The following is a 26,668-nucleotide window of genomic DNA, read 5'->3' as shown; positions in this document are numbered from 1 at the left end:
GTTCACCGGGTGGACATGAACTATCTTGCCAATGTGTGTATTCTTTGGACGACGGGCTGTCAGATTTCAGCAGCGACATCTTGTGGCGAAACCGCAGAACTGCAAGCGCTTTTCACCTCGGTGAGGTCAGGGACACCTTTCAGAGAAGCACAGCGACACCCTGCGAGTCTGGCTGGAAAACCCGTCTGAGCGAGAGGGAAGTAATTCAAATTGACAACACATACATGTGGCACCCGGATGATGATTGATAGTCAGTATTTATCTTAACAACGCATGTTATATATGTGTGTGTGACTGTGTCCGGACGCTGAGACAAACCGTCCCGGCTGTTAAGAGACCGACGGTCACCGGGACACCGGACATCACGGGCAGCTCCACCATCCCTTCCCCCCCCCCCCACCCCCCCCTACAGCCAAACCCATTCAAACTGAAGTGGACCGCAGCAGCAGGGGTACGTCGGAGCAGCGGAAATGTTAGCTGTGCCCAGCCGCGTTTGAGGGGACATTTTGTGGGGGGGGGGGGGGAAGAAGAAGTTCCGGGCCCTCCCGGTGTCCGCATGCTGCTGCTGTAGCTATCGGGGCTCGCTGGGCTGCAGCCAGCTAACTTTAGCCTCTCTGCAAACAGCCGCGGCCGCAGGTCTGTCTCTTCGTACTTGCAAATTTTCGGAGCAATTTCAGGTAATGTCACACGTCACGGTCTCCGGTCTCTTTTGTGATAACAACGCGACGTTGTTTTGGGCCTAATTTTGGCTCGTCACGTTGGCCGACTTTGGTCATCTTATTAGCCCCGTCTGGACTCGCTAGCCGCTGTGCTTCGCAGCTGCTGTGTTATCAGTGCAGCTGCAAGTAAACGAGTTACAGCAGCATCTTGTGACATGTGCAGGCTAAATCCCCCCCTGTACTGTACATCCCTTGATACGTCCTCTCCCGATGGCCAAACATTTGCCACTTCTGCATCTTGGCTTAACATTTCCTTTCGCTTTGTTATTTTATTGATTTTAATATTCAACTCTGATCATCGATTGTGGTTCTCTATTGTTCTGTTTAGGCTAATAAGTTGTATTAAATGCGTTTGGTGTCTCTATGCTGTTCTTTTCTCTCTCTGCTCTCCCCTTCACCCCAGCTGTTGAAGGTCGCTCGCCTTTTAAGTCTTGATTCTTTCTGAGGTTTTCTCGTTAAAAGTTAGTCTTTCCTTCCAGCTGTCGCTCATATGTGAACTGTTGAAGTGTTGGGTTCCTCTATAATGTTGTTAAGATTCTGTGTTAAATGCCCTCAGATGACTTATTATTATATTATTGACTTATTATTGTGAGATAAATTAAACCGAATTAAGTTGATAACACTACTGTGTCTAAACAACATGTCAACGCCTTCTCATGAAAATGATGTTCTTCTGTGTAAACCCCAACTTCAGTGCCCTCTGTTCTGCCATCACTTTCAGACCTCCCTCGTCATTAGCCGCAACTAACAGCATCACATAATTTAGTCATCTAAAAAAAAAAAATGGTCAAGTAAAAAACACATTCATCACAGTTTCCTTAAAAGTTGCTTGTTATGTCTAACCAATAATGCACAACTTCAAGAAATCTAATTTACAACAACCAAAGCAGCAAATCTTCATACTTTAGAGGCAGTTTAAAATGAAATCTTTGATTCATGTTGTGTTGGCCAGCTAATCGTTTCAGCTCTAGAATTGTCTGCTTCATCCTCTGCTTGTTTGTCTGCAGGGCCATGGATTTCCCGGGCCACTTCGAGCAGATCTTTCAGCAGCTTAACTATCAGCGTGTCCACGGTCAGCTGTGCGACTGTGTCATCGTGGTGGGCAGCCGACACTTTAAGGCCCACCGCTCGGTGCTGGCAGCCTGCAGCACCCACTTCAGAGCCCTGTTCACTGTTGCAGAGGGAGATGCCAGCATGAACATGATCCAGCTGGACAGCGAGGTTAGAGCGTCAACAGTAACGGTGTCAAAAAATAACGTGAAGAATGTTCATAGTAATTAGAATTACTGGTGGCGATAGGCTGAACTGTTTGTGTGTTTGCAGGTGGTGACAGCTGAAGCTTTTGCCGCTCTGGTTGACATGATGTACACGTCAACACTGATGCTGGGGGAGAGCAACGTCATGGATATCCTCCTGGCGGCCTCACACCTGCACCTCAACAATGTTGTCAAGGCGTGCAAACACTACCTGACCACCCGCACACTGCCCATGTCCCCCTCATCCGACAGACCCACCCACCACCACGCTCAGCAGGAGCAGCAAAGGCACAGGCAGCAGCAGGGAGCAGATTTGGCAGCGAACCCAAATGTAGCCGCCACCGCTAACCTTGCGTCGAACGCCGCAACGTCAAAGTTGCAACGCTCCTTCCTTCTGCAGCAGCTGGGGCTCAGCTTGGTCAGCTCTGCTTTGGGTGGGATGGAGGAGGACGGGGTGGGCAGCAGAGCAGTCGAACAGAGAGCCTCCTTCCCAAACCGACGCTTTCACAAACGTAAGCCCTCTCTCGCTCTGGGACTTTCAGAGGAGAGGCCAAGACAGAGGCAGCGCCCCTCTGCTCCTAACCTGGGGTTGTTAGAAGAAGGAGTGAACGCAGAGCGAGAGGAGGGAGCTCTTCTCTCCCCTGACTCCCACAAGATGGGGGACGAATCCAAACTAGACGCTGCGATCACTGGGCTAGTCGGGGTGTCCCAAGATGACCCTCAGATGCCCAGTCAGTCAGACAGCGGACACTGTGAGGGGGAGAACCTGGGGAGAATGCAGGGAGGGGTGGGCAAGGAGGAGGACATGGATGAGCAGGATCACCAGGACAGCAGAGCAGGGGTGAAGATAAAGTCGGGGACGGAGGAGGAGGAGGCCGAAGAGGAGGAACAGAAGGTAAATTTGTGGCTTCCGTTGTTTGTGACTGTGTCACAAATTCTTGGTGGACCTCATGCACCAACATTTTCATACTTGTCGCCTAAATCTCTTTTAACTGTAAAGCTTGCGTGAGTGCTCCAAGTCAGATCCACCAACTCGCTTACCTGCACAAACCTGTTGAAAATTACTTGTTTTAACTGGATGAATGCAACCTTTTCAAATTGCTGTGTAAAGCAGCTCTCCTGCACTGCTTGTGGTAATATTAAACAAGAGCAATATGAACATGAGTTTGATATCAGGGGAGATTCAACAATTAGAAATTATTAATACAGCCGCCAATGACTTGTCAACAAAGCAAAAAGAGAAAATGGTTTGACAGGAAGTCAGACACTGAGATAGGATTCAGCCAAACAGATGGATTATACAGCAGGTACTCAGTGTTTTAGTTTATTATTTATCTCACTCGATTTGGGGAACATATTGAAACTTCATATTGGCATCTTAAAAATATAAATCTCCCTTGGCCTTGAATGGAACTACTTTTTTGCTGTACGCAGGTGGTGGTTAAACGGGAGCCGCTAAGTTCGCCTGAACCGGCTGATGAGGTCAGTGACGTGACATCGCAGGCAGAAGGCAGCGACCCGGCTGAGCCCGGCTGCCACGAGGAGGAGGAGAAAGTGGAGCTGAGCCCAGAGAGCAGCGACCGCAGCTTCACCTCTGAACCCCAGCCCAGCTCCGACTCCCTGCTCCAGCCCGGCTCCCAGCTCCTCCTCAAGAGCGGCATGGGAGGAGGTGCCGGAGCTGCAGGAGGTTTTGGTTGTAATAACGGACTGAGCGGAAAACCTGGATTCAGCATTTCCAGCTTCCTCAGCCCGAAGGATTTTGGAAACGGCAGGTCAGGGTTGGGTGTTGGAGAAGACGACCTTCCGAACACAACAACTGGAGACGTAGTGGCACATCACTTCCTGTTAAGACAGGACGCTGCTGGGCCGTCTGGCTCTGCCTCCTCGTCACTTCTGCAGTCCGGTCCGCTCAGCGGTGACAGCAGGAACAGTTTTGGAGACAATCTGCAGGCCGATTCTCTGTTCCTCCGACCCCTGCATGACGGTTTAGGCAACACCAGAGGAAGTGGGGGAAGTGCAGGTGGAGGACGTGGAGGGATAGATCCCTTCGGTTTGGACTTTCAGCGCTCCAGTCTGGGGCTTCACTCCCTTGGGCGACCCTCCAGAGGGGCGGGAGGACCGCCAACCACAGCTCTGGGTTATCCAGGCTACAGACGCATCGCTCCTAAAATGACTACTGGCATGGGAGGAGAAGAAGGAGTAGGTGGGGTCCTTCAGGATGCTGCTTCTTCCTCCTCGAGTCTGGCAAGTCCCCTGCTTCTCAACGAGAGCGGAGGGTATGACATGAACAGCGGCAGGCCCACCTCGCTCCCACCTCAGCTCACCCGAGCCTCAGCCGACGTTCTGTCCAAGTGCAAGAAGGCTCTCTCGGAGCACAACGTCCTGGTGGTTGAAGGGGCGCGAAAATACGCCTGCAAAATCTGCTGCAAGACCTTCCTCACCCTGACAGACTGCAAGAAACACATCCGTGTCCACACAGGAGAGAAACCCTACGCATGTCTCAAGTGTGGGAAACGCTTCAGCCAGTCATCACACTTGTACAAGCATTCAAAGACCACCTGTCTGCGCTGGCAGAACAGTAACATGTCCAATGCCCTGCTGTAGGGCCGAAGCAACTCGAGAGGGAAAGAAAGATGAATGCACTCAGTGATAAGCTGAATTTAACATCCTAAAACTGTTAACATTTTTCTACAGCTCCACCGGATCAACTGCTCTTTCCTAACGAACCAGTCCTGATCACAGACCAAAGACAGGGATGATTATGTAATCATAGATTTTCTTAACCAGGACAAACGGGTACTATCAAGTTTCTAAAGGTTTTGGAGACACATTAGCCTGTCGAAACATTGTAGGGATGAGGACATGCAAAATAGATTATACCCTGTATGAATATCATGAGAGTATTATGAGGATTTTCATTATACAGACCATAAACTTTATATAATGTTGATTCAATCGGTCTCGGCTCAGCTTTAGAACTGCAAGACTGTTGACTGTATTTTGTTTTGTTTTTTTTCAACCCTGCGGGCCCTTCACTTAAATTTAGATCTGTTGAGGCGATCGAACGAAAGTTTGATTCAATCATTACAACACTGTTTGCAGATCGGCGGCAGCTGTGCAGCATCAACACCAAAAACTGATGTCATGTAAAGTATTGTGTTTATGTGAAAACTTTTTCATCGTACATTTAACAAGCATGTAGCAGCATCTACCACATTAGACTGTTGAGTCATCCCAACTGTGCATATTGACTGTGCCTTGTTCTGCGCAAGGGCGGTCATATAGACCGTGGACAGCTGACTCGGTGTGGGTGTCAGATATCATGCATGGAAGTACTAAGAACTGATGGTTGTGTGCTGACGTTGCTGTACAGAAATTGCAGATAAGAGTCAGAGTCCAGCCTGTGGGACAGACTGAAGGGATGCTAACATCTGTAGCCTTTTTGAAAGTTTAACCACTGGAGAAGACGAGACGAGAAAAAGCTCCCAAGACGTCTCCTGTAACGTGCAAATGGAACGCACCGCTGCGATTTGCACTGAGCCGTCGGAAGCTCTTACCTTCGTGAGTAAGTGTCCCGAGTGATGCCGCTTTATCAAAAACAGCACCCGAGTTACACATGTTTGATTTACCTGTGCATTTACAATTTTAACATGGACATAAGCAGAGAGTGCACACCTTGAAATGTTGTGTCAAACTTAAGCAATCTGCAAAGGCAATGAATGCTTGACTCATGGAGGTTACAGCTTCTCCGAGCTCCCAGCACATCACGGTACGATGCTCCGTTCACACACAACACAACTGTCTCAGAAGAGTCTGAACTTTATGATTGCCCCGCGTACCTGTTTTGTCATCAACGGACCAAGTAATATAAACTTCTTTAATTTACTGAAGTAATGACATTTGAGACAATTGACATTCTTAACTTTAAGAGGAGAAACCCAAAATTACAAATATGCTTTCAGCAATTCTTTATTATGGGTTTTTCATGCATATTCAAACCCCACGTCAAGCTTACGAGATGTTTGACCTCTGCAGCTGCCTTTCAGTCCAAGCACCTTGTAAGTACTGTAACCAACAGTGTTGCTGAGCTCAGTAAATGTAGTAGGCAAAAAAAAAAAAAAAAATGCAATTTGTACCGATGGAGCATTTACACTTCATGTGACTGCAAGAATAACCTCCAAGCATTTATACCTGTAGTTTGTCCCACAAGTTTTGGGTGAATGGAAAATGTTTAATTACTGTCATGAACCTCGCCCCCAATTTGTGCTTGAATGATTTACCTTGGAATGACGTTGAGTATTTAGGGACGTAAAAAACATCAGAGGGGAGGAAAAAGTCAGTTTGCACCAAAAAAGAAAAAGAAAATCTGCATTCACTGGGCCTTCTAGTCTTCTTTTTCTAAAAGATATGACACTGCGCACATTTTCCACCTTGTTGGTTACCGACTGGAAATGTTGAACAAGTTCACCAAGCGTCCACATGTGGTCGCTGGTGTTCCTGTGTGTTTTTTTAAAGGCCACTGAAAGCCTGCTGAGGGAGAGGAGTTCAGCATGTGTTGAGAAAAAAAAAATGCTTTAGAAATGTAAATATTGCACATATTCATCATTTCTCTCTTGGAGAAGAGACAAAACAACTCATGAAGATCTAAACATTGTGTATCAGTTGGCTACTGTACTTGATATAAGTGCTTTATACTCATCTCTTTCTAAATGTAAAGTTGCATCTGTTACAAAAGCACTAAGACAAATCAGTCTTTTTTATAACTCAAATGTTTACTGGAATGTTGAACTATGTGGAAAACGTACTGCAATTATTCAACTCTCCCTTGTGTTATACATCTTTATGTTGGGTTGGAGGGCCAAGGGTTCAGCAGTTGGTTATTTCCACTCGTCTATAAAAGTGTAACATTGAAGGAATATTTCACATGGGGTTGATTTAAAAACAGATTTTTATGTGGCATTTAAAAATAAAAATGTCTTATTAATTTCATGAGTTGTTTTTTTTCTAGTCTATGTATCTGTATTTTAATGTCTACGTGTAACTTGATGATTGCTGTTGTATACGCTAAGTTCGACAACTGTTTCAGTCGAGGATTTATGTCAGATTAAAAAAATAACATGCTGAAATGTGCACCACGTCAAGGATTTTTCCGAAAGCCAGAACAGCATCATTGATTGAAAACCGTGTTCATGCAGTGGTGTAGAGTTCTATTTTAGGGAACTGAAACGTTAAATACATGTTTGCCTTTTTGTATACTTTAATGCTTGATGTGTTGTGAGTCCTCTGCTGTCAGTGAGACCTGGTCATTGCTTTCATTCCAGCTGGCACCTTCTGGTACTGTAGAGTCATTACACTGCGAGCCTGTACAAAATGACACTTTTTATGTTGGACACATATCTTAATTGATCATGACATGTTGCCTTGTAGGTTGCTCTCTCTGTAAACCTGAGCTGTTTCATACTGTAATTCATAACAGTAAAGTTGCTTAAGTTTGAGTTTAAAATGATGGTTAAATTTCATATCTGATGTCTATTCCTCTGTTTCTTCCTCACATTCGTCCTCCTCTCTCATCACGGAAGGAGGTGGTTGTGATGAGAATTACGGAGTTACATAGGTGATGTGGTGAAGGAGAGATGCAGTACTCCAAAATGGCTTCTAGGGCTCACAGAGGCCTGTTGGGAATTATAATGGTGCTGTTGTCTAAAACCGTTGTGAATCTCTAGAAAATGCACTGACTGTACTCCCCCTGTAGGAAGATGCCAGATTTTAAAACATATAAAAAGCCTAAATTGATTATTAAAGTCACTGCCTTATGCCTTGTGGCTTGAAAAGCCGGGCTTTTGTTGAAATGCCAAAATGGAAGGATATCTCTGTTTTTTTCTGTGTAACTCACATTGTGTAACCATGAGAAGACTAAATGTTTGTCTATACTGTTGAAGGCTTTGAAGATTGTATAGTCTGTTCAGTTGTTGTATAGACTGAATAAAAACGAGATGAAATTCAGTTTTTTTGTGACATTTATTAATGAAATAGGAGATAAAATGGACCAGAGGCCTCATAACACTCTGAAATTTGATGTCAATGTACATATTTGACTGAACTCGACTCTGATACTTGGGTCTGTTTACATCTGTCAGAATGTCTGGTCAATACTCTGGTGGTTGATTTTGCGTTTTTAAGGTTCAACCTGTGTTGTCTGACTCGGCTTTGCAAAGGTCAGTTTTGATGTGGATGGGTTTGCAATCAAGAGCCAACTGACCCATGTGTATGTGAACTGCCATTTTGAAGCCTCAATTTTTGCATTTTGCCTGTCGCCATCTATTTATTTTTTTTTAACCAGAAGTGACCATATTTGGACAAGCGAGGGAGGAGCAAGAGGTGGCTCTGACTAAAAAACCCAAAATAGTACAACCCCTAACCTACAGTGGAAACCTGACTGCACTTCAGGCATGTCAATCAAACCAGGCACACCCCTGAACATACTTTTCTTTGACAACTAATATCTGAATAGTTACATGATCATTTTCAGAAGAACCACCACAACACTGATCAGAAGGAGTGAAATAGCAAATGAATACTTGTGGAAAAAAATGTGTGACTTCACGAGAGAAATTGAACCTTTTTAAATGGGAGTCTATTGGAGCTAGAGGTTTTTTGGACCTAGCCCCTACTGGCTATCAGTGAAATTACACTTTAAGGCACTTTGGCTTCACTTTTCACATTCTCAGACTACGGCTATTTTTATTTACAGTGTATGGTTTTCATCTTGACTATTTCCAGCATTTGAGTCATGCATCTCTCCCAGGATGTGACCACAGTCCTATTAGACTTTTCATGACCAGGGGTTAACAAAGCAAAATTACACATGTAGGTGGAACTAATTCCCCAATATTTAATGGGATCTCAGAATGTAACCAGTTTCTTCTTAAAGCTTGAGCGGTTTGATCATCGGTTGGCCCCGCAGGCCGAGGAGGAGGTTGTTTGCTGCCAGGGTAGACATGTCGTTACGGGTAGAGAAGGAGGCACTAGCAATATGCGGAAGAATCACTGGGGGAGAGACAAATAAATAGACAAATGATAGGCAGTGGGGACCGAGTATAATGATAGGAGAATGGCTACTTCAAGGCAGCTGCAGCACTAGTGTCTGACCGACTTACCGCAGTTTTTGAGGGTGAACAGGGGGTGGTTGGTGGGCAGGGGCTCCGGCACAGTGACATCTAATCCAGCTCCTGCTATCTGCCCAGTGGACAGAGCCTGATACAGGTCCTCCTGGTTCACCACCCCACCTCTGACACAACAGAAAGACCACAAGCATAAAGAGCACAGATACTGTACTCATTGCCAGAAAAGTCTGCTAGTGGGCAAAACTTTGACCCTCACTGACTCACCACTGTACATGTATATCTCCCCAGACACGACCCACTACTCTAGATCTGAAATGATCTGTTGATTAACTGAGTGAAGATTAAAGCAACAGTAAACTGCTATGATCGCTTTTTAATTGAAATTTCCAACACTTATTTGTTTTCAGTATCTAATAGGTGAATATTTGACAGGAAACTTCATGTCCTCAGGTATTGGACTGTTGATTGTCAAAAATAATGTGTTTGGGGAAACATGATCAACATTTTTGGACATCTTAGATCAATTAATAAAAAGAAAAATAGCCTGTAAAAACTTGAGAATAACCAGTAAGAATGTAATGGTTAGTTGCTTTGGGTCTGGGGCTCTCTCTTAAAGTCATAAACCTATTTACAGAGCCATATGTGTTGAAGTGCTTCAATGAGTAGGAGTGCCTGCTTGTGTTGATAAAGATGGAGGTATTTTTCATCTTGGAGAAGAGATCCTTATTGCAGACTTCTTTAGTCTCCGGTGTCAAAGCACAGCACACAGCCAGGAAATCGGACTGCTTTGTCAGCTCATCCATAGACACTAGAACGAGAGCCATTACATTACATTTAATGAAAACATCTGACAGTCATTTCATTCCCTCCAATTATATTTCATGAGTAGCTCTGTCAAGAGAGCAGGTCAGGAGAGGTCAAAAGAGAGAAAACGACCTTTGTGTTTCACGAGCCAGTGCTTAAACCTATTCCCCAACCTGCATAAAATCCACTGATTATAACACAATAACATGCTTGGAAAGACTTGTGACAAGTAACCCATTCCTTACCATATTCTGCATTGATGGCACTGGCTAGATCAGGCCTGGGGGCAATGTCAGTGTAGATGAACTTCTTTACTTTGAAAGGTGCCAGACGCTCAGCGATGGCCACACCTCGGAGTCCCAACGCACATCGTAGAAAACATCAAATTATACAGAAATGGCAGTTTGATGATGAGCTGATGTGAGTGTTGTGCTTCGGATGTGCTTACCAATCCTCCCCAGACCAAGAATGCCCACAGTGCTGTTGGCCAGCTCGTATCCACACAGCCACAGAGTTCTCCACGTGCCCCAGCCACCGCTGACACAAGTGACAGAGACAGAAAGAAAAAAGGAGTTTGTAATTGCAAAATTTTAATTGCATTTATACATGTATGTTTTTGTACATTTTATTTGCATTAATACATATGTGCGTATGTGTGAGTGTTTATAGGTTCATGATTACGTCTTGGCTTCATGTGTGGCCTCTATGAGCCTCCTGGAGGTTGTGAGCAGTAGAGCTACAGTCAGCTCAGCGACAGCATCTGTCAGAACGTCAGGGGTGTAACCTACACTGATTCCTCTGCGAGGGAAATACAAAAACATTGCACACAATGTTAGACACACATGTCATCAGGTGTATATGGAAAGTACACACACGTAAACTCTAATGACCTTAATGTAAAAACAGAAATATAAATAACCGTTTCTTCAGCTCTTCCAAAGACAGATGATCAAAGCCCACTGACATAGTACTGATGACCTTCAGGTTTGGACCTGCAGGAATACATCACAGATATCACGCACTCTTGCACAAACATGAATCAGGTTGTTCTAATGACTCAAAGATGATCGTCTGACCTGCAGCGTCCAACAATTCTGCATCAATCTTTTCTGTCAGCACACAGAGCAGACCATCAACACCTTTGACCTTCTGCAGCAGCTCCTTTCTGGGCACTGGGACGTCATCTGAGTCCCACAACTCAAACTGAATCCTGAGGACACAGAAACCATAACTGATGATTTAAATGACTGTATTTTTGTTCAATCTATTTGGAGTTTGTTTTAGTTTCTCCACTATCTTACTTTACATTTTAAATTGTCTCAATCTATTAGAAAGGAAAACACACAGTAAAACAACAGACTTCACAGTTGGAGCAAAGGAAAGTTTAGAATGCATTATGGATTCTTAATACAGATCATGCTCCTACTTAGATATACACTATCTCAAATTGTAGCACATATATTGTGGGTCTTCATTGAAATACTGGGACTTTAAGGTCCAGTGAGACATTTGTTTGTCTCTGTTGTGGGGGAATACCCATTAAGCTACCAGTCTTATCTGACCGACCTAAAGGCAAACATCAGCAGTCCTGTTTACTCAAAGTAAATGATGAACTTTACAAAGCAGATGTTCAAACTACACATGAGTATCACTGGCAAATTAACAGGGAATTAACATGTTCAAAATCAAACATGTTAGGTGACATAAAAGAAGTCTGAGACTCACTGTCCAGATTCCTGCAGGATCTTCAGGCCCTCGGGTGGGATCTGCCGGGTGACATACACCCGTGGTAGGGTTGACATCTCCCTCTGCACTTTGCTTGTTAGAGCCCCGGTGACATTCAAAGGAGTAACTGCGAGCCTCTGGAGCCGACGCAGTGCCATACGACTGCACCACATTGCCAAGACAGTCAGTCACTGGGCAGGTGTCCGTGGGATGAAATAGGTACTTTGGAGATCAGAGTCTGCTGTGGGCATGTGTATGATTGTTGCAGTGTTTCAGGGGGAGGTTCCTCTGAGTCTGACCAATATGATTAAAGGGAGGTTGTCGATGAGGTCTGAAGGTGAGGGAAACTTGTCCCAGACAAACTAAACACAAAATCATAGAGTCAAATCTTTGTCCAGGATTCAGTGAAAGTAGAGGCCCTTTTACTCTTCAGACCAAATGGAAGTCAAAACACAGATGCACACATCTAACTAAGACATAGTTACAAGTATTAAAGACAGAAGTAGACTTGTGTTTTTCTTACATCATCACCCAGAATTGGAATTAGAGGGATGTAAATGTTTCACTTGGCTGTTGACCTTTGTTTCTTTAAACAGTGGAGGACCCAAACATAGTTTTGTATGTTCTGTTCTGTGTCTCTGGCTGGGACTGGTTCAGCAATCTTTCTCTTTAGTTTCCCAACTGGAGCTGAGTTTATAAAATGCAAAGCTTTTTCGATATATCCAACACAAGTGCACAAACTGCAAAAAACAAAAGCAAATAACACAAGAAATAGCTCAACAGAATAAATAATCCTTACTAAGAAAGTTTACAACTGAAAAACATTGTAAATGCTTGAAAATATTTAATATGAGAAGACTGAAATGCAAATTGTATTGTCTGCATTATTATCAAAATAGAAAGACACTGCTTGCTCAACAACTGATTCTCCAGAGTCAGACCAACATCTTATAAATTCTGGTTGGAGGCAGTAATGTCTTACGTTAATCCTAAAAACTGATAAAGCTCCTGGGTTATCAGTTTAGGTTTAATATTTCATATATAGTTTAATATAAGGCAATATTTTCTCTCCTATTTTCCTCTATTAATGTTATAATTGTTTCAAATGTTACATGTATTGTACACCACACACTTTTCTTTGATTCTTTACATCTCGCCTAATACCGTCCTCAAAAGCTATTTATCTATAGAACAGACGGGCGACTTTCTACTCAAAACAACAACAACAAAAAAATCCATTGGCAATCCCATGATTCATTCTAAACGTGGATCAGGCTATTTTACACAACAAAAAAAACATGACCATAAATGAAATGTATTCACAAATTTAGTCCTGAGAAATACTGCGAAATGATTGGATGACTTTGGTCATGTGATTGGTTTAACCCGGAACCACTCCAAGTTTTTAACCAGTCACAGCCATTCATTCGCTGCAGCTCGTCGGGCATCCTGACAGGTACGTACAGACGAGAGTTTCCCCTCATTTTAACAACGACTTTGTTCATATTGCTTGATAGAAACGATCAAACCTAAAACGGTTGTCTCCTCGGGGTAGTTATTTGCGGCCTAACATACGTGTCATTACTTTTAACGAGTTTATGACATGTGTCCTCGCCACCGGCACCCAGGCGGTGGCACTCAGTGCTAGTTAGCTGTAGCTGCTAACGTTTAGCTCCATTTAGCAGTTTTTTTTAATTAATTAATTTATTTTTTTTATAAACCGGCTGGCGTCATTAAGATATGAACTGCAATCACGTTTGCCTGTTAGAAGTCCCTCCATGTGAACGGGACGGTCTCTTTACCTCGACTCGCGGCTGCTCGCTGGCAACCAGAGTTAGCTGGCATGAACAGTTAGTTAGCCGTGCAGCTAAACCTACGACAGGGCGTTGGTTTCAGGTCACCACCGCTCGCACCTGAAGCGTCTTCATCTTTTTGTGATGTTTGTGTTTCGTATTTTTGACAGACCAGAGTCGTTATCCCTGAGGCAGTTGGATTTCCCCCCCCTTCCCCTCCCAGCATGGCTGCAGACTTGATGGAGATTGACGACTCCCTTTACAGGCAAGTTTCTCAGTCGAGTGTACTCGCTTTTTTTTTTTTTTTTTTTTAATTCACTACGGATAACGTTGCCTGGCAAGTCAGGACAGTTGATGACTGCACTTTATATGACAATCGGTGCACTTATTTGGTCTCGGTGCTCTTCATTTTGTTGCACATTCCCTCACCACCTCCTCTTCTGCTTCTCTCTGCAGCCGCCAGCGATATGTGCTCGGAGACTATGCCATGCACCAGATGGCCCAGTCCTCGGTGTTTCTCAGTGGAATGGGAGGACTGGGAGTAGAGATAGGTGGGCAAACGTTTTTAGTTGGTTTTTTTTGCAGCATGGCACTGTATGATATTTAATGCCATAGTGTTCCTATGACCTGCCTCGCCAACTGTAATCTCACACTAAGGAATTTGACTTTTGGTTTCACAGCAAAGAATATTGTCCTGGCTGGGGTGAAGGTAGGCAGTCTTTTTAAAAAAAATATATATGTTATGATTGTCCAATAACTAATGTGTCATTTCCAGCATCTTGGGAATCAGATTTGTTTTGTTTGTTCACACACAGTAACTGTTTATATTTGTGCTCTGTGCATGTGCAGGCGGTTACCCTTCATGACACAAACCAGTGTGAGACCCGCGATCTTGGCTCTAACTTCTTTATCCGCAAAGAGGATATTTTGAGCCAGCGGAGGAGGTAAAAACACACCACGAAGCTGGACTTCACCCTCAAATACCACCCACTCACTCTGTCCTGTGATCCATGTAGACAAGGGCCAATCAAAAAGTTCAGAGACTGTTTCTGTTGCCCGTGCATAGAGCAGGGGGACGCTATGACCTGTGTCAGTAAATATTCCAAGTTACGTTGCTCAAAACCAGCATCTGAGTTGGACACGTTTTTGTTTGCGCTGGTGAGTGCACTGTTGCTATTTCTCCATGGACCTGAAACTTGAGCAGAGAGCAGCACATCAAATTTTGTTTGAAATTTTTGGGGAACCAAAACATGTTGCCGTGGTGGTAGGGAGTGACAATTTTGTTGTTGCAACGAGAGACTTGTGCGTTTTGAACACACTGAGCGGTTATGTTGGCAGGCTGGAAAACCTGGTTGCCATCTCGCCACAGCTGAGGCTGTTGGCACCAAATGTTACGGCTCAGATGCCTCAACATCACGCCACAACTGTGTTGACAGTCTGATTGTGGTGGACGGATTCACAGTTATTGATTGACCTAACGTGGAATACTGGTTCATGAAGGTTGGTACAATCCGGTGCTGTTTGTGTGCTACAGGAACAGTCTCGGAACATTATCATTGCTCCTTAAATATGCGCGACAGTCTGTCTCCCTTTCCTTATTTCTTGCACATGTTTACACTCCTGTTGCCCCCCCACAGAGTGGAGGCGGTGTGCCCCCGAGTGGCAGAGTTGAACCCTTACGTCCATGTTGACATGTCGTCCTTTGCTCTGGACAACAACACTGATCTCAGCTTTCTGAGAAAGTATCAGGTATGTCTTTGGCCTTCAGAATCCGTGATTCATGGGACATTTTGAACCGGTGTCTCAGTACAGTAGTTAAAAATGTGTGTTGGTGGCAAGTGTAAAAACACGCAACCCTGCAGACGAGTAACACAGCTGCAAAAGGGTTTGTGGTCCGGCTGAATTCACAGCAGTTACAATTGTTTCTAATAAAAACGAGATGTCATGGTGGAAAAAGTGTCACAATGTCAGAAAAGTTCATGAAGCCACTCCTGCAGTATGATCCCCTTCGCAGCTGTCACTCCAGATGTGGCAGACATTCGGGAATGTGAGACTTTTAAAGGTCAAAACTTGAAAGGTTTTAATTACCAAACCATCTGTTAGGATTTTATCAAACTATCAGCGATGATGTTTCTCTGCATTCATTGGCCCATAGCCTGCCTGCAGTACTTGCTATTTGATTGATGGAACAATGAAAATATTGTTTACATATTGATATATTGATTAAGACTGCATTTAATCTCAAGTATTATTCTCTGCTGTGGAGTCAGGAAACATTTGGTGTCTGACTGCTCTGCTCTCTCCTGCAGTGTGTCATCTTGACTGAGGCCCGATTAAGTCTACAGAAGAGAGTAAATGAGTTCTGCCACTCACAACAACCCCCCATCAGAGTGAGTCCACAGTTCTTATAATGGTTATACATTAAGGAGCATTAGCTAAACCATGTCTTACCCATGGGGAAACACACAAATGGTCAAATATTAACCAAACTGCTGCCTTTTTGTCGTTGCCAGTTCATCTCGTGTGATGCATTTGGCATCTGTGTGCGGGTGTTTTGTGATTTTGGAGAGGAGTTTGAGGTGTCTGATCCCACAGGAGAGGAACCCAAGGAGATTTTCATTCAAACTATCACTCAGGTAGACTTTGTGCTCCCATAATCTGCAATAATGTTTATTTGATTACCTGTTAATGTTTTTGTCAGCTGCAGAGATTTTCTTTCCATCATTTGTTAAATGTGATAATTAGCCACATTTTTATGTGTCGGAAGAGTAAGCTGGAGTAGTTGGCTGTTTTGCATTAGCTAAAAACCTTTTCTATTTGTTACCTTTTTGGCCTTCAGGGGGATCCTGGGGTTGTTTCCTGCATGGACAACCAACCTCATGGCCTCCAGACAGGCCAGAGTGTTGTGTTCAGAGAGGTCAGCGGCATGGAGGAGCTCAACGGCACTGCACGACAGGTTTCAGGTATTGTTTCTCCAGTGCAGGTCACAGTTTGAGTACATTAGATATTTAACTGTCAGTTTATTGTTGTAGTTGTATAAGAACAGCTTGTCCAGCAAATGTTGGATGGACACAGCTGTGACTTTATTCACAACTTTGACAAAAGTATCAAGCAGCTATTCCAAGAGCAGATTTGGTGATATGTTTTCTATGTGAGGTCACATATTGATGTAGTAATGTCATCTAAATTGTGTGTGTGTTGTGTTTGAATGTGTGTGGTGTTAGTCATTTCCGCTCACAGTTTTGAAATAGGAGACACATCCCAACTACAACCATATGCACATGGAGGTTTCTTTGTCTTGGTGAAAACCCCGAAGACATACAGATTTGTAAGTTAACTAGTTGTCACATCAGCCACAAATATCACAGATGGACAACAAAAGATGCAGAAATGTTCAAATAAATGACGTCTCCCCTCCCCCTGGCTTTTATCCTCTGTGTATTTCAGGAAACAATAGAGAGGCAGCTGTGTGATCCTCAGGTCCTGACTCCAGACTTCAGTAAACCAGAGGTGCGAGTTTAAAGCTTTTATCACAAACTAGCAACCTTTGGTCTTAAAGAGACAGTTGTTACTTCTTTTAATTAAGTGGGACAGTATGAGGCAGTTATACATAGTCGGTGTATTACCTGAAGTATTTGGAGGTTGGCATGTCCCCAGCTTATGGAAGCAGAAAGCCATACAGGCAAGGGAGTCAAAGTATGCACTGCTGTGTGATGGGGTCAGCAACAAAACACATTTTACTCACTGAAAAAAATCAATATCAGTTTAAATGTTTGATATATTTACAATATTTTGACTGCTTCACCTTTCCATCAGACAGCCCCCGTTGAGAATTTACTGCTGCCTTGATTGGTTAGTTTGTGTTATTGTGTGACTTTGGTGTTAGTTCAGATCCTCACTTTCATGTTAACGCACAACCAGAGTCACACATTAACACAAACAAATGTCCAGTTTGAGGCAGCAGTAGATCAGCAACTGTGTTCTCTGAGGTCAAATGTAAAAGGACTCGAGTGCCATTGAAGAGGATTTAGATGATATAACGGCTTTAGCTACTTAAGGAAAGGGCTGTCTGATGGCAAGGTAAAGCTGTGAAAATATTTTAAATATAGTGTACAATTAAACTTATATTGATTCTTTTTAGGTCTGTCTTTTTTTCTCTCTTCTTTTTTTTTACCAAGCTAAAACACATTTTGTTGCTGACCTTGTCCACATCAGTAAATGGCTTAGCTTCTTTGCATTTACAGCTGCCTGTGTCACCTAACTGACTGGCTGACTCCACCTACTGCAGACTATGGATAATTACCTCATACAACCTCACTTAAAAAAAAAAAATCTGGAAAAAAAACTAAAACAAATTATCCTTTTAACACTGGTTTTACAACCTCATGGTAAGCCAGGTGCTTTACTATTTCAAAAAATGCGACATTGGTTAACGTGATCTAAAGCTGGTTAAGTTTAATACTGATCTGAACTTGTTAACAGCCCACCTGCTAAACAATCATGCTCAAAAACATTGCTTTCATATTTACAGAACACACCCACGTGTACAGACCAGTTGCACCACTTTGTTTCTTGTGTTCACGGACACGTTTGACCATCAGGTTGTAAAACAAGTTTAACCAGATGTGACCGATACATTTAACAAAGCTGCTTCTTCACAAACCTGTTTCTGAATCTACCCATCAGGCCCCACTACAGATCCATGCGGCCCTGTTGGCACTGGACACCTTCCAGGAGCAGCACAGTAGACTTCCCAACATTGGGTAACAAACATTTGGGAATCTCTGATTTGTGCAGTCCAGTTCAATCTGCTGAACTACTTTCTGTACTCTAACAGCACCACTGGATATAGTTTGGCCTTGTTGTGGTTTTCAGTTTGTGAAGTTGGTGACGTAATGTTGAGGTGAGCAGTTTTGTTTTGATGTCGTCAGGTGTTTACAGGATGCTGAGGCTTTGCTAAAGTTGACTGAGGAAGTGAATGCAACTCTTAAGAACAGAGTGAGTTTCTTTCTCTTTACTCTTTTTTTAGAATTGATCTTTATTTCACTATCTTGAAGCTGCAGAGACGAACAAACATCCTTTATTAGAGCTGATTGCGCACGCGCGCACACACACACACACACACACACACACACACACACACACACACACACACACACACACACACACACATACATCACTCCTCTCCCCCTCCCTCCCTCTTCGCAGGCTCCTGTGAATTCTGAGTTGGTGCGCTGCCTCTCGAGGACGGCGAGGGGAACTCTTCCTCCATTAGCAGCAGCTGTAGGAGGTGTTACCAGTCAGGAAGTTCTTAAGGCCATCACAGGGAAGTTTGCACCACTGCAGCAATGGGTAGGTTGCTAAATTTGGACTATATATAATTTGGACTCAGAGGTGAAATGGTGCTGATTGACGCCTATATCACTAACTTCACCCCTTTTCCACGGCAACACAGAAAGAAAAGAAAAAAAACACATTTGTGAAACATTTTAGCATTGGTATATTTTTTTTGTTTGTTTGTATTTATCCCTTTAACTGTCATTTTTATCTCGTTCTTTCTCTCATGTTTAGTTGTATCTTGATGTCATCGAGGTAGTGAGACCACTTCAGTCTCTTTCTGCTGAGGAGTTTTTCCCGAGGGGCGATCGATATGATGGATTACGAGCTTGCATTGGGGAATCAATGTGTCTTGAACTACACAAGCTCAGGGTCTTTATGGTGAGATTTGGATTTTCTCATCATAGCAAAGGCATCTGTTGAATAATGCTAAAGTTTCCATCCAAATATACAACCAAATAAACAAGAAATGTTTTCTCTTCCAGGTTGGCTGTGGTGCCATAGGCTGTGAGATGCTAAAAAACTTTGCCCTGCTTGGGGTGGGGTTGGCCAAGACCTCAGGAGAGGTGGGATTTCCTTCCTTCCTTGTTTTCTTTCTGTCGTCTTCCTGTATGTTTCATGGCTTTGTGATGACCGAGTTTACTGGAATTTACTGTGCTGCATGTCACTTCTCAGGTGTGCATCACAGACCCAGACCTTATCGAAAAATCGAACCTCAACAGGCAGTTTCTCTTCAGACCACATCATATACAGGTGATTAGATGGACACTTCCTCCTCCTGATGCAGGTATGTTTTTTTTTTTGTATTGACTGCAATCAGCCACTCACACACCTTGTTTCCTGTTTTCTTCTCTGTCTCAGAAACCGAAAAGTACCACGGCAGCAGAAGCCACTCTGGATATCAACCCAGAGCTGCAGGTGGATGCTCACCTCAACAAGGTGTGTCCAGCTACTGAGAGCATCTACAGTGACTCCTTCTACTCCTGCCTGAACATAGTGGTCACTGCGCTGGACAATGTGGAGGCACGCAGATACGTGGACAGGTTAGTGAAGACGGTGGAGTGTGCTCTGCTTTCCTTAAGTATTCCATGTTCAATGGCCCACAACAAGTCGATATCCATGCATAATGACCATTATTTGACTGAACACATCTCGTATTGAATTTAGTAGTTTCAAGTTAAGAAAAAGTAGTAAATGGAATTAAAAGGTATTACTTTAATTTCCAGCCGCTGTGTATCCAATCAGAGACCTCTCCTGGACTCTGGCACCATGGGAACTAAAGGACACACCGAAATCATTGTGCCAAACATGACAGAGTCCTACAATAGCCATGTGAGTATATGGCAGAGTATGAGGGTGTACTCATAAAAGGCGATCCGTATCATGGCCGAGCATGTTTGATTTCCCCAAAGTCAGTATGTCTACCTAGTGTGATCGCTCTGTACCGGGCCCGCTAGAAGAGGTGGACATGGGCACTTCGAAACATGGCATCAGTTATGCAACTGTCCTATTTAACAACCACCTCCTGTTTCTGCTTGTAAAGTACACTTTTCAGTTGAATCCATAATGATTTGGCCAATAAAGGGTTTGGTTTTCACCTTTCTGATGAATATAAATTTAAGTCGGCAAGTAAAGCTGTAGATTTCTTCTTCAAAGTCAGCTGCTTTAACAAAAATCTTCTTATGTGTAGCTTATTCACAAAAAAATCACGGTGTTGCACAGTTGATAAATCGACACCGCCCAAAATGACTCCAAATAAGGCACAAAGTTAGTACAATGAACTCCACAGTTTTGTGTGAGAACACTTTTTCTTCAACACAAAAAGTTGTGTCTTGATGATGTGAGCACGCTCAGGCTAAGTTTTTTTTTTTTCCCTTTACATGTTCTTAAAATACTAGAATTAATGCAGTCTCATTACCATCCTAAAATATCTCTCCTTTTGCCTCCCAGAGGGACCCTCCAGAAGAGGAGATCCCATTCTGCACTCTCAAGTCATTCCCCTCTGTTATAGAGCACACCATCCAGTGGGCCAGAGATAAGGTCTGTGTGCTTAAAGCCCAACAGCCTTGGTTTTCCCTGTTGCATGCGATCACCGTCATCATTTTAGAGTCATTCTGGCAGTGCTCGTCCTGATTTGTGTCTTTTGGTCGTGTAGTTTGAGAATGCCTTTGTCCACAAACCCTCGATGTACAACACGTTCTGGCAGACCCAATCCCCGGCTGAAGTAGTGCTGCAGGTGAGACTTTGCATGTCATGAGTGTTCTTCTCACTCATTTAAACATATCGGTTGTATAAATCTGCCTCAGCATAGAAAGCAGTAGTTCATTCAGTAAAACACAGCTTTTAAAGATAATTGGTGTGTGTCTCTCTGTTTGTGTGTGTGTGTGTGTGTGTGTGTGTGTGTGTGTGTGTGTGTGTGTGTGTGTGTGTGTGTGTGTGTGTGTGTGTGTGTGTGTGTGTGTGTGTGTGTGTGTAGAGGATGCAGGCTGGGGAGAGTCTGGAGGGGTCCTTCCAGGTTATTAAGCTGCTGAGCAGACGGCCCAGTCAGTGGGAGCAGTGCATCACTGTTGCTCGTCTGAAATTCGAAAAGTATTTCAAGAGAAAGGTAATGAATCTCTACCTGAAAATACATGTTCATACCAAGTACTTTATATACTCTATAGAGTGTAGGTGTTGGAAGCTCCATAATATGCTCCGAATTGTTTACATGTGGTTTATTCTGCTTTCATGTAGGCCCTACAATTGCTGCACTCTTTCCCCCTGGACACAAGGTTAAAAGATGGAAGTAAGTTTTTGACAGTCATGCAAACCTATAAAGTTATCACAGTATTACACAATAATTGAATATATATAACGGCAATATGAGATGTACCTAAAAGTAAGAAAACCTTTTTCTTCAATCAGGTTTGTTTTGGCAGTCCCCAAAAAGACCTCCAACGCCTATTGAATTTGACTTGAAAGAGTCTTTGTGAGTGCACTCGTTCTTCTATAACTTTTTAAGCCTTTTCTGGACTGCATTTTTCACATCTAATCTCGCTGAACCCTCCGCTGTTCCCATTAGGCACTTCAATTTCATCGTCAGCACTGCCCGGCTCTATGCGGGGATTTATAACATCCCTTACTCAGAAAAGGTAGGTCACGTACACTTGCATGTACACTTTTTATAACGCAGACAGTCACTAACTCACTGAGCTTTTTCATGCATCAGGATCTTTCTGAAGAGGCGGTGAGCAGGACCCTCTCAGATGTCAAGATTCCCGAGTACAGGCCCTCACAGAAAGTAACTTCTTAATTGACCTGCCCTTTGATTTTTGTCTAAGTGTAAAAAATTTTTAAAAAAAAAATACCGAATCATGTTGATTGTTGTGGATTGTCCTTGTCAGAGTATAGAGACAGATGAGTCGGCGAAGAAGCCTGATCAGGTAAAGATGCCTCTAAGCAGTGAGGAGGAGAGGGAGGCCATCGCACAGCTGGAGGAGGCCATTGCCACCGACAGGGTTACACCAGGTATACAAACAAAACGCATCAAAATCACAACAAATACATTTTTATAAAGACACGAAAGCTGACGGATGAATCGTTCAAACATGCAATCTGTTTTTCCATCCTATTAATTGGGTGAAGCTACATTACAATCTACTTCTAACAGTTGGTGATAATTTGTGTACTTTCACGTTCACCCTGCAGAGTGGTTACAGATGGGCCCCCTTCAGTTTGAGAAGGACAACGACGCCAACGGCCACATGGATTTTGTCACATCAGCGTCCGCTCTCAGAGCCAGGATGTACTCCATCGAGCCAGCTGACAGACTTAAAACCAAACGCATCGCCGGCAAGATCATCCCTGCTATTGCCACGGCAACAGCTGCTGTTGCTGGACTGGTGAGAGCTCGGTCATTCAGCACGTCCTTAACTATGTGTATTTACCATGCTCGTATTCCAAAAGATAGCTCAAATCCAAAGTCAGCAATTCAGAAATTATTTTAATTTATGCAAATTATAATTTTGTGTGTAGTGACGGTTTAATTTGACACGCCTATTTATTTTGGATGATGTCAACTGCAACTTTAATAAAAAAAAAATATTGTTTTTGATTGTTGGTCTAAAAATAAACTACTGTGTTGGACATGACTGTCAAGAAAATGAACATTTTGCTATTTAAAAGACCCAAGTGTTTGAATTGTTGAAATGAATTCCCTTTTTTAACAATAACATTTTGTGTTCTCAGGTGGCCCTGGAGTTGATCAAGGTGGTCGGAGGCTACGGGTTTGAATCTTTCAAAAACTGCTTCTTTAACTTGGCCATTCCCGTCGTGGTGCTCACCGAGACAGCCCCAGTCAAGCAGATGCTTATCAGGTAGGAGAATATTTACAGTTTCTCCATTAAACACACGACCTCAAGAATTGCTGTTCTGACTTCTGCGCACTCACAATGTCTCGTCGATCCCCGTTTTCAACCACACCTCACTGTTGTTGCGTTGTCATGGCAACAAATTGGAAATGTCATTTGCTACATGGCGTCAAATGCCACATTGTATGGTTCTTGTAATGCCACACGGTGATTACTTCTTGCCGTTTTTTACAGGAACAACATTTACTTCTCCATCTGGGACTGTTGGACTGTCTTTGGCCACGAGGACTTCACTCTGTCTAACTTCATAAACGCAGTGAGGGTGAGAAACATTTACTCACTTTGTTCAGTGCTGTTGTCATATTAATTGAGGTTCAGTTGCCATGTTACTATATTTGATCTCTTTGTCAAATAATATTTTGTTAATTTGTTGTTGTTTTTTTAGGAAAAGTATGGAATTGAACCCACCATGGTTGTCCACGGTGTAAAGATGCTCTATGTGCCTGTGATGCCCGGACACTCCAAGAGACTCAAACTGACGTTAGTGCTTCACTCCCAGCTTTTCTTGCTTTTTTTTTTTTTTTTATCTCGCTCTTTGTTTGAGGCTTCAGTGCCGGCAACATTTTGTTTACAAGTACATTGTCGTGACTGAGAAATTTGGAACAAACATTCACTTTGACTCGAGAATCAACTGATTCGATATTTGTGGCCAAAGGTCACTGTGGCCTCACAAAACATGTTTGTGGCCATAACTCAAACATTCATGCTTAATTATGACAAAAGATGAAGTCATGGTATTTCATATTCAAAAACTCAAAGGTCAAATTTACTGTGACATCACAATATTCTGCAAAAACACTTTTCTGTCCATTATTTAATGTCAAAACCAGGAGGGGTGACTGTGACCATATTTTACACTTGGTCAAATGCTGAATTGGCGAGACTAATCTCGGGTGTCCACCTTGAAACTCTGGTGACTTTTTAGATCTTTTGAGCATCCATGTTTCAGAATTTGTAGCTTCTTATTTGAAGTTTTGTCTGCTGTCAATCAACTTTATTGGCCAAGCATGTGAACACATAAAATATAATTGAATCTGTTTTTCTTTTCAATTTACACACTAATACAGTAGATATACAGCAAAACAAGAACCACAAAGCTTTACAAAGTCAAATCAGTTTTTTATATATCACTAAATACACATAAGACCTTCCATCATATTTCTTCAACGTCTTCACTACATGTAAGATACGAGTCTGAACAGACATGAATGCAAACTGAAACAATTGTTAATAATTATTCTCCTAACTTATTTACACTGAAACGAATCATCCTTGACCGAAACGGAAGAGATCTATTAATCTTGACTCTGACTCTCCACAGGATGCAGAAGCTGATCAAGCCATCAGTAGACCGCCGCTACGTTGACCTCACCGTATCATTCGCTCCTGAGGCGGACGGAGACGAGGACCTCGCCGGTCCTCCTGTCAGGTACTTCTTCAGGCCTGATGGCGGGACGCCCTGACACCTTCCTAGATGTCGTCCTCAAACCTCTTGTGTCCTTATTTCTCTTCTTTCATGTAAATTGTTATACCCCAATAACCGAGGCCAGGGTCAGGAGTTTTACCTCAGGATGTTATCTGAACGGCAAAGCTCCTGACCCCAGCACAAGCCCCCCCCCCCCCCCCCCCCCCCCCCCCCCCAATCCCCCCTGTACTTCATGGAGCGGGAAAAAACAGTCGGGGTCCCAGTTTTTCTTGCCTCAGATCTAGCCAGTGGGACACAAGGCTGCTTAAGTAGCACTTATAATTGTACCTGTGTACATATATTTTCTCTTATGTTTTCTACTGTGGTGAAATGCACAGCTCTGCCTGTGCCGATGCCTTAACTCATTATAACCTTTTTTTTTTCCTGTTTGTGGCAGTGAGTCTGACTAAAACTATGTTTACAGAAGCCTGCTTACTCCCAACACAAAACCCCGTTGCTCTCAGTTCTGTTTTTGCTCGGCTCTAAAGGCAGCGTAAGTAGGACTGCTGGCGCAATAATAGATATGGAGTTGGTAGGCATCCCATCATCTTCCTCCTCAGAGTCCTTCTGTTGGCTACGACAATATTGCCAACCTCAGAATTTGACCGTTGTCAAGTATCTGCTAGAAACATGTCACTGATTATTTGTTGAAAGGTACAACAGGTCAGTAGAAAATGGCAAAACCACCAAAGATACTGATTATCATTGTGTCTGCAGATGATTGTTTTTCTTTTCGGATCACTTTGATTGCCTCATAAAAACGTGTTTATATCACAGGACATGAATATCACCCAAACAGTTAAGAGCAGCAGCAGCAGCAGCGTCTTCATGGGATTTGTCGCTGGGTGATTTGTCAGAAAAGCTCCCTAGTTAATCAATGAGCTTGAAATGACACAGCTGACGTGTGCTGGACTAAACAACATTGGTAAAAACACTTAATTGTAGCTGCTAGTCTTACCTACGTTGTTAAATACTTGGGTAACGACTGCGCTGACATCAGTCTGGACTAACGATATGTTCTTCATTTGATTAAGTACTGGCATGAGTTCAAAGACCGTTTCACACGTAGAAAAGCCTTATTTTGACAGACATGGAACATCTTTACCAACATCTGGGATCACACTCCAACTATTTTAAAAACTACCTTTGTTTTAAAAGAAAAAAGATCTTTTGCAATTCATGATTTATTTGTGTATTTGTTTATGGATGTGTGTCTGTGACATGTATTTATTTACTTGTTGCCCCTTTTTTTGTGTGTCAAACCGAGCCTGGGATGAGCTCTGTTGATGAGTCGTGGTGCACTGGTTAACTGTTAATCAGTTAATGAACAAGTGTCATCCTAAAAGTGTTTATCGGGCGTATAAATCACCACCTCACTTAGATCCCGTTGAAGGTTGTAAAGAGGGTCTTTTGAAATAGTCTGCAATGGCTTATTTTCTCAATAATGTCAATGTAGTTTTCAATGGAATCATTCAAATTAAACTGTGTAATTAGTTCCTTGAGATCAAGCTGATAATAAACAGGTTACCATTTGTTTTTGAGTGACCTTCTGTCTGGAAGCCAAACAGTTAAGACTGAAGTCCTCGATGTTCATTCATTTCCCCGCCCACAATCAAGAGGAAGTGAATTTTGCTTTGCATCGCAAATGTCTACCACATCGACAACACTTGTGCAGCGAAGTGTAAAACAAAAGCAGTGTTAATGAATGACAACGATAATGACGTATGTTCTTGTGACAGCTCAACCAATGGTCCAATAAAATGAGATTTCAGGACATCTTCAAAACGAAATCTGCTGAGTCTTTGTTTTGAAATAATCGCAAACCTGACAAGTACAGACAATACAAATTGCTGTTTATTACATCACTTTCATTAACATATGGCAGATTTTTGATAGTGTACAAAGAAAGGTAGAATTATAAATACATTCAATAGTTCATATAGATCTCAGACTGGATTCATGTTACAGTTCATTGTCAATGTGGTGGTTTATAAACAATTGCAGATGAAAGTACATATATTACAGAACACAGAGAA

At 43.0% G+C, this 26,668-nt stretch overlaps 3 protein-coding genes across 6 annotated transcripts; 2 read left to right on the top strand and 1 right to left on the bottom strand.

The window, feature by feature from the left end:
- The first annotated feature begins 130 nt into the window (after positions 1 to 130).
- LOC138209339 (zinc finger and BTB domain-containing protein 5) lies at positions 131 to 6,962 on the top strand. 4 transcript variants are annotated; one of them, XM_069167853.1, is made up of 4 exons: positions 131 to 250; positions 1,727 to 1,940; positions 2,043 to 2,870; positions 3,410 to 6,962. In XM_069167853.1, exons 2-4 carry the CDS (start codon positions 1,731 to 1,733, stop codon positions 4,577 to 4,579), a joined length of 2,208 nt encoding a protein of 735 aa, XP_069023954.1. In that variant the 5' UTR covers positions 131 to 250; positions 1,727 to 1,730; the 3' UTR covers positions 4,580 to 6,962. The 4 variants fall into 4 exon arrangements, with proteins under 4 accessions (XP_069023954.1, XP_069023953.1, XP_069023952.1 ...); XM_069167852.1 differs by having other exon boundaries at positions 131 to 451; XM_069167851.1 differs by having other exon boundaries at positions 131 to 677.
- A 1,334-nt stretch (positions 6,963 to 8,296) lies between these two features.
- On the bottom strand, positions 8,297 to 11,854 carry grhprb (glyoxylate reductase/hydroxypyruvate reductase b). Its single transcript, XM_069167857.1, has 9 exons — positions 11,629 to 11,854; positions 10,980 to 11,113; positions 10,823 to 10,895; positions 10,585 to 10,701; positions 10,352 to 10,440; positions 10,149 to 10,253; positions 9,772 to 9,907; positions 9,133 to 9,263; positions 8,297 to 9,022 (listed from the first exon to the last, which is right to left on the bottom strand). The coding sequence occupies exons 1-9, from the start codon at positions 11,799 to 11,801 to the stop codon at positions 8,901 to 8,903; spliced, it is 1,080 nt and encodes a 359-aa protein (XP_069023958.1). The 5' UTR covers positions 11,802 to 11,854; the 3' UTR covers positions 8,297 to 8,900.
- Positions 11,855 to 13,036: 1,182 nt separating this feature from the next.
- On the top strand, positions 13,037 to 26,504 carry uba6 (ubiquitin like modifier activating enzyme 6). Its single transcript, XM_069167096.1, has 32 exons — positions 13,037 to 13,084; positions 13,592 to 13,686; positions 13,878 to 13,972; positions 14,102 to 14,130; positions 14,271 to 14,365; positions 15,059 to 15,170; positions 15,731 to 15,811; positions 15,935 to 16,057; positions 16,261 to 16,384; positions 16,646 to 16,749; positions 16,869 to 16,931; positions 18,108 to 18,184; positions 18,353 to 18,419; positions 18,630 to 18,773; positions 18,993 to 19,139; positions 19,244 to 19,324; positions 19,434 to 19,511; positions 19,620 to 19,801; positions 19,985 to 20,090; positions 20,709 to 20,798; positions 20,914 to 20,994; positions 21,235 to 21,363; positions 21,492 to 21,543; positions 21,663 to 21,726; positions 21,820 to 21,889; positions 21,967 to 22,038; positions 22,142 to 22,265; positions 22,446 to 22,639; positions 22,986 to 23,113; positions 23,342 to 23,429; positions 23,553 to 23,647; positions 24,489 to 26,504. The coding sequence occupies exons 2-32, from the start codon at positions 13,646 to 13,648 to the stop codon at positions 24,628 to 24,630; spliced, it is 3,078 nt and encodes a 1,025-aa protein (XP_069023197.1). The 5' UTR covers positions 13,037 to 13,084; positions 13,592 to 13,645; the 3' UTR covers positions 24,631 to 26,504.
- Positions 26,505 to 26,668: the final 164 nt, after the last annotated feature.

This window comes from Embiotoca jacksoni, unplaced genomic scaffold, assembly GCF_022577435.1.
Source record: "Embiotoca jacksoni isolate LCO1_2020_lvr unplaced genomic scaffold, fEmbJac1.0.p SCAF_4, whole genome shotgun sequence".
NCBI classification, from domain to species: Eukaryota; Metazoa; Chordata; class Actinopteri; family Embiotocidae; genus Embiotoca; species Embiotoca jacksoni.
This window is presented reverse-complemented; position numbering and strand designations above follow the sequence as displayed.

Excerpts from the sequence above, each read along its gene's own strand:
- LOC138209339 (XM_069167850.1), top strand. The coding sequence starts at position 1,656 with ATGTTGTGTTGGCCAGCTAATCGTTTCAGCTCTAGAATTGTCTGCTTC. Across the intron at positions 1,941-2,042 it reads TGATCCAGCTGGACAGCGAG|GTGGTGACAGCTGAAGCTTT; the intron begins GTTAGAGCGTCA and ends GTGTGTTTGCAG. Across the intron at positions 2,871-3,409 it reads CCGAAGAGGAGGAACAGAAG|GTGGTGGTTAAACGGGAGCC; the intron begins GTAAATTTGTGG and ends TGCTGTACGCAG.
- grhprb (XM_069167857.1), bottom strand. The coding sequence starts at position 11,801 with ATGTGGTGCAGTCGTATGGCACTGCGTCGGCTCCAGAGGCTCGCAGTT. Across the intron at positions 10,896-10,979 it reads AGAATTGTTGGACGCTGCAG|GTCCAAACCTGAAGGTCATC; the intron begins GTCAGACGATCA and ends GTATTCCTGCAG. Across the intron at positions 10,254-10,351 it reads TCTTGGTCTGGGGAGGATTG|GTGTGGCCATCGCTGAGCGT; the intron begins GTAAGCACATCC and ends TGGGACTCCGAG.
- uba6 (XM_069167096.1), top strand. The coding sequence starts at position 13,646 with ATGGCTGCAGACTTGATGGAGATTGACGACTCCCTTTACAG. Across the intron at positions 19,140-19,243 it reads ACAAGCTCAGGGTCTTTATG|GTTGGCTGTGGTGCCATAGG; the intron begins GTGAGATTTGGA and ends TTTCTCTTCCAG. Across the intron at positions 23,430-23,552 it reads ACTTCATAAACGCAGTGAGG|GAAAAGTATGGAATTGAACC; the intron begins GTGAGAAACATT and ends TTGTTTTTTTAG.